Here is a 6,402-nt window from a genome sequence, read left to right on the forward strand (position 1 = left end):
CACAAAATGTCTCTGGTATATGGTTGTTCATTATTTTTCTTTTTTTTTTTAAGATTTATTTATTTGTGCATACAGAACAGGGGTACAGGCCAGAGGTGCAGAGGTGGCAAGAGTATTCACCAGAGACAGTGGGGAGCAGAACAGGCAGACTGATGAAGTACACTGCTGAGAGGAGCAGTGGGCAGGTCAGGAGAGGTCTGCTGTGCCATGTGGTCACCTCCGGGGCAGGTGGGGATCGAACTCATGAGAAAGTGGCTTTTGATTCTTAGTGTTGTGCTTTAAACTGCTGTGCCATCAGGAAGGGCCCTACATTCTTTATTGCTTATGCATTCACTGCTTATACTTCCCCCAGGAGATGGATATTATTGTTTCCATGTTATAGAGGATGTCAGAGTTGGGGGCATGGGTGGACAGAAGCAGCTGGGGTTGCTTAGGATTGTCGCTGGTGAGTCATGAGATGGTGGTTGTGCTGCCTTGCAAAGGGGCAGCACACAGGCTCACATCTGCCCTAAGCTCTGCCCACATAGATGACCGCCTGCTTGATTGGCTTGGAGTCTCAGTCTGATATGCCCATCCTGAATGTCCTGCTTCCTCCACCCCATACCTTCTCCAAACCTCTGAATGTCTTTCTAATTCATTCCTTTCTCTCTCCAGATTTTCAGTTACCACTGAATTTAATCGTCATCATTGTTCATCTGAATGGCTTCTTCCTGCTTCAACTCTGCTCCTAGGAATCTACTGTTGACTCCTCCATCTCACCAATAAGGGCTATGCCCTACCCCCTCCTTTTTCCAGGTGCTTTTTCATTCATTCGTTTGTCAAACCCCAGTTCACCCACTTATACTTGCTGCCACACCAATACTGAATTTGGAGTACTGAAGCAGGCAGGGAATTCACACTGAAACAAACGTAGAGTAGGGTCATTGGTCCTTATAATGTGGTGCTCCCTCTGTAGGAAAAAAGTTTTCCTTCAAACTTCAGTCCAAGAAATACTTGTTTGGCAAAATCTCCCTTGGATGCCAAGATAGGATCTGTGAACTTTCTGTACAGCATTGATCCGAATTGGTAAAGATAAAGCATTAGCATGTTCAATTAATTAATTGTCATTTCCCTCTTTGACTATAAGCTCCACAGGGGTAGCCTTGTGTAACCTATTCACTTTGTGCCTCCAGGAGAGGACATTTGCCTTGCACCATGGCCCATGCAAAATATCTGTAGAGTCAATGACAAATTTGATGATGAGTCGGTTGGGGGGCACAAATCACAGAGGATGGAGCCAAAACCTTGGGAGACCTAAAACCTAGGGGAGCAGAAGAAGTTAAAACAGAGGAATGTTTACTGCTGCTTTATTTGCAATAGGAAAGACATGGAATCAACCCAAATGCCCAAAAGTAGATGACTGGATTAAAAAGATGTGGTACATATACACAATGGAATATTACTCAGCCATCAAAAAGGATAAACTCATGCCTTTTGCAGCAACATGAATGGAGCTGGAAAAGATCATGCTTAGTGAAATAAGCCAGAAAGAAAAGGAAAAATGCTGGATGGTTTCACTCATAGCAGGAGTATAACGGACCAGAGGGAAAATATAATAATGAACAACTATATACCAGAGACATTTTACCAGGGTGGAGTGAGGATCAAAAACAGTGGGGGGAGGGAAATGCACTGGACTATGGTGATGGCACATGGGTGATTTGGTGATGAAAACCCAAGGGGATTTTAACTGAGATGGAAAAATGCACAAAAATATGTAAAAATAAACTATTATAAAATTTTTTAAAATGGGGGGGCGGGGAAGAGTGCACTGAACTATGGTGATGGCACATGGCTGAATTGGTGTTGGGAAGCCCGCGGGGATTACAACTGAGATGGAAAAAGGCACAAAACGATGTAAAAATAAACTATTATTAAAAAAGAGAGAGGGAGAGAACAGGGGAGCAGGAGAACCAATTAATTTCTAAACCAAGAAGAGGATTCCCCAGAGGGGCAAATGCTGCTGAGGTAAGCAGGTTAAATGAAAACAAAACAAACAAACAAACAAAAAACTTGGGAATTTGAGTCATTTCTCAGGAAACTGTCTTTGGGGCAGATGGGGCCAAGTGATTTTAGGGGAGTTTAAGAGTAAGGAAACCCCTCCCTGCTGAAGCAACGGGTTGAAGCAAAGCACTAAGAGGCTATCTGCAGTCACTGAAGCACGAGTCCCACATGGTGAATCCTCTCACCGTCCCTCTCACCCTGTACCTAGTTCTATAGGCATAAATAAATAAATTATTAAAAAAAAAAAAAAGTGGAAGCTTCCAACGCAACCCGTAAGTCCCTCGCGGTGGAACCAACACAAAAAGTGGGCTCACAAAGACAGCAGAGTCTCTCTAGCCGCTTAGCGCCTAGGCTCTATGGCGAGTCCTCCGAGGGATGGCCGCTCTGGCCTGTTGGCGCCCTGGCTCTGTGGTGAAGCCTCCAGGCCGCCGGGGCATGCGCAGGGCTGCGACGACCTGGATCTCTATGGCAGCGGCGTCGCCCTGAGCTCGGCCTCTGCGCTGCGCGGGAGCCCGGCCGCCTAGGCAGCCTAGGTCGCCACAGCCTCTCTCGGGCATGAACCGGGGCTCCCGCCGCCGCCCTCCGCTCTGCTCGCTGCTGCCGCTGAATCCGTGCTGTGGGCCCGCGCCGGGAACATGCCCCTGGCTGCCTACTGTCACCTGCGGGCCGTGGGCAGGGGCAGCTACGGGGAGGTGACGCTCGTGAGGCACCGGCGGGACGGCAGGCAGGTCCGCGCGGTTGGGGCGGGGCCGGCCGGGGCGGAGGGCAGGCCGGGGTTCGCCTAGAAACCGTCCAAAGACTGGGGGACATGGTGTGGTGGAGACTCGCCTCGACGGCACTTTGTCAGGGAAATTCCCCCACACCACGACCCAAGACGAGGCCAGGCTTCCTAGTAATATGCCCCCAGACCCGGTGCTTCTCCTTTGTACTCTAAATTGGTTTACCTGACCTCCACAGCTCTTGACAGTTTGGTGAGATCTTGCATTCCCAGGAGTTAGCATCTTCTGGGAGATCCTGATCTGGAGACGACTGGGCTCCTACCTACTTTCACAACTCCTCTTTCCATGAAACCTCCTCTCATCACTTCCATTTCAATGAATAGCAACATTCTAGCCAGAAGCCAAGGTGGATACATGAGAGTCCTTCTGACAGACACACAACACAATGGCCCCGACCCCCACACCTTTATTCATCTGTCCACTAGGCCAATCTGTCTGACTCCGTTGGTATCACCCCAACCCAGGACATCATTAGCTCTAAGTTATGGCCATGGCTTCCCACTGGTCCCATGACTTGCTCTTCTCCAGTCCATCACTTTCATTGCCATCTTAGTGAGCTTTCTAAACTTAACACCTAATGTGGTCGCTCCTTTGCTTACGCACTTTATCCCATTACCCTTGGGATCACGAGCCAGTTCTTTCATGTGGTTTATAAATAGGGTGACCATGTAATGGACTGTACAAACTGGGACCATTTTGAAACTAAACAGAGGCACTGGTAGTAGTAACTATACCATGATGTTGGGACTGCCCCAGACAAGCTGAGAGGAGACGCCCCTCTAAATATAAGGCCCTCGTTTTTCTGTCTTGTGTCAAGTGCAGGTCACTCTGCCTGGTTCAGAAAGCTCAGGCATAAGAGGTTTATTCATTGGGCACTGTAGGTGTCACTGGATTTTTTTGAGATGAAGCTGGGTACAGGCTGTAATAATAGCCTCTCATATTTGATTAGTTTATTTAATTTTACACACATACAGTTGTGGGTGTTTTTGTTGAGTAAATGAGTTGTGTTGGTCTTCAGTTAATTGAGGACAATGTTTTAGGTATTAAAGGATACTGCATTTTTTTTTTTTAAGATTTATTTGTGTATACAGAACTGGGGTACAGGCTAGAGGCTCAGGGGCAGTGAGAGGCTTCACCAGAGACAGTAGTGGGGAGCAGAACAGGCAGATTGGCGAAGTACACTGCCGAGGGGAGCAGCGGGCGGGTCAGGAGAGGTCTGCCACGCCATGTGGTCACCTCCCGGGCAGGGGGGAATCGAACTCATGCAGAAGTGACTTAAGCTTCTCAGTGCAGTGCTTTAACCCGCTGTGCCACCAGGGAGGACCGAGGATCACTAATTTTAAACCTTTTTCAGGCTTTGGATCCTTTATTTAACACAGTCCGTGGACCCACTCTTTCTGCTGGTGTATACTTAAGTCATATTCACGCACCTTTGTAGGGAGAACTTGGCAGTTACAGAATCTCTATCCACTGATCCAGTGAAATGTAAATAAGTAAATAAGTAATTTCTTAGGCATAGTAAGATGTAAATACAGATTAATGAGATTGTAAAATGCAGATAGAAAGTGTAATTTTTGGTGACCCCCTCTGCTCTATTGTAATTTGAGCTTGTAAAATCTATCTTTAGCGATAGTAACTTTATTTTCAATTTTGTGCTTTGTGACAAACATAGTGAATAGGTTCTGTCAGGAACCAGAAGGTTTGTTTTGAGCACACTCAGGAAAATGCTTAAATACTTTTGAACCTCCAAAATTATGTTTATCTGCACATTGTCAACAACATGTATTTTCTTTGTAGTATGTCATCAAAAAACTAAACCTCCGAAATGCTTCCAGCCGGGAGAGGAGAGCTGCTGAACAAGAAGCTCAACTTTTGTCTCAGCTGAAGCACCCCAACATTGTCACCTATAAGGAGTCATGGGAAGGAGGGGATGGTCTGCTGTACATTGTCATGGGCTTCTGTGAAGGAGGTGATCTGTACAGAAAGCTCAAGGAGCAGAAAGGGCGGCTTCTTCCTGAGCGTCGGGTGGTGGAGTGGTTTGTTCAGATCGCAATGGCTCTGCAGGTACTGTCCAAACTTGTCGCATCCTACTTGCTCCAAGGTGGCAGGGAGGATGGCAAGTAGATTTTAGGAAATCCTTCAAGCTGTTACATGAGAAAATGTGGTATTTTTTAGAAGTTCATTTATGAAGTGACCTGGAGTGAGCATTGGAGTGTTTGATTGAATGATATTTCCATTGAAGTAGATTTGAATTTTGTGTCATATTGCTGGGGAAAGTCAGTTCTCTGTTCATAGCAAGTCAATTTTAAGGGCCCCAAGATGTCAAAAAGCAAAGAATGGCCATGTTTGTTTCCAGTTGGTCTGTTCTGTCATATTTCAAAGTGACTAGTTTAATTAATATGCTTAAACTGTGGGGGACTTGGGCTTTAACCCTGCTGTAGCAGAGTGAGTAGACATCAAAGTATGGTTATGTTTTAACATACACATCGAAAAGTGGGACTGGTTATGAAATACCACTCTGGAACTGGGCAGATTTATCCTGAATAAATTGGCCTTGCTTAAATTTGAAGATATTTTCTCCAAATGAAAGTCATCTTGCTATATTTGAAAATATTAAGCTAAAGAGTTCATGATTCTGAGAGGAATGTGCCCCTGACCATATAAAAGTTGTCTTTATATCTATAGTGGCAGTATGTAAGCATATTTTTAACTAGATCTAATTAACGCTAAGTGAAATAATGTCAAGTTACCAGGGAACAATTAAAAAGGAACTGGACCTGGAACTTAATTTTCTTATTTTGGAAAATTGTACATAGATTTTTTTTATGAAATGATAGTGATTATGAAACAATAATATTTTGATATGTAGGTAGGTAACTATGACTCTTTTACTTATGCAGTTATTGAGGATGTATAAGAAGCCAAGAATAAATAGATAAGTAAATTTGTATTTTACGAAATTTTATTTCTTTTCTCAGTATTTACATGAAAAGCATATCCTTCACAGAGATCTGAAAACTCAAAATGTTTTCTTAACAAGAACAAACATCATCAAGGTGGGTGACCTGGGAATCGCTCGAGTGTTAGAGAACCACTGTGACATGGCTAGCACCCTCATTGGCACACCCTACTACATGAGTCCTGAATTGTTCTCAAACAAACCTTACAACTATAAGGTAAGACTGAGCTGTGTCTGTCAGCTCACCTTATTTCTAGGACAGTATTCATAATATCTGAACCCATGAGAACAGTAAGTTGGAAGAGTTATCTGTGAATTGGTTTAAGGAAAATGCCCTTTTATAAAATGGGGAAAATGTAAACAAGGCATGTCAGCATTTGATCATTTGCTTTTTTTCTTTTCTAGTCTGATGTTTGGGCCCTGGGATGCTGTGTTTATGAAATGGCCACCCTTAAGCATGCTTTCAATGCAAAAGACATGAATTCTTTAGTTTATCGGATTATTGAAGGAAAGGTAAAGAATATTCTGGAACTAACTTTTTACTATTTGGAACAAGGTTAATTTTTTTTATAAAGATTTATTTATTTGTGCATACATAACTGGGATACACGCCAGAGGCTC

General features: G+C 44.2%; 1 protein-coding gene across 3 annotated transcripts in view; it reads left to right on the forward strand.

Moving 5' to 3' along the window:
• The first annotated feature begins 2,510 nt into the window (after positions 1 to 2,510).
• NEK4 (NIMA-related kinase 4) overlaps positions 2,511 to 6,402 on the forward strand; it is a 26,544-nt gene continuing 22,652 nt past the window's right edge. The window contains exons 1-4 of one of the 3 annotated variants that reach the window (XM_012720267.1): positions 2,511 to 2,771; positions 4,620 to 4,886; positions 5,801 to 5,998; positions 6,187 to 6,294. In XM_012720267.1, the coding sequence (XP_012575721.1) occupies positions 2,679 to 2,771; positions 4,620 to 4,886; positions 5,801 to 5,998; positions 6,187 to 6,294 (666 nt within the window). In that variant the 5' untranslated portion in view covers positions 2,511 to 2,678. Of the gene's footprint in view, positions 2,772 to 4,619; positions 4,887 to 5,800; positions 5,999 to 6,186; positions 6,295 to 6,402 lie in introns of those variants that run through there. The other 2 variants (XM_012720268.1, XM_012720269.1) reach the window with 2 other exon arrangements.

This window comes from Condylura cristata, unplaced genomic scaffold (assembly GCF_000260355.1).
Source record: "Condylura cristata isolate star-nosed mole 26May11 unplaced genomic scaffold, ConCri1.0 scaffold00004, whole genome shotgun sequence".
NCBI lineage: Eukaryota > Metazoa > Chordata > Mammalia > Eulipotyphla > Talpidae > Condylura > Condylura cristata.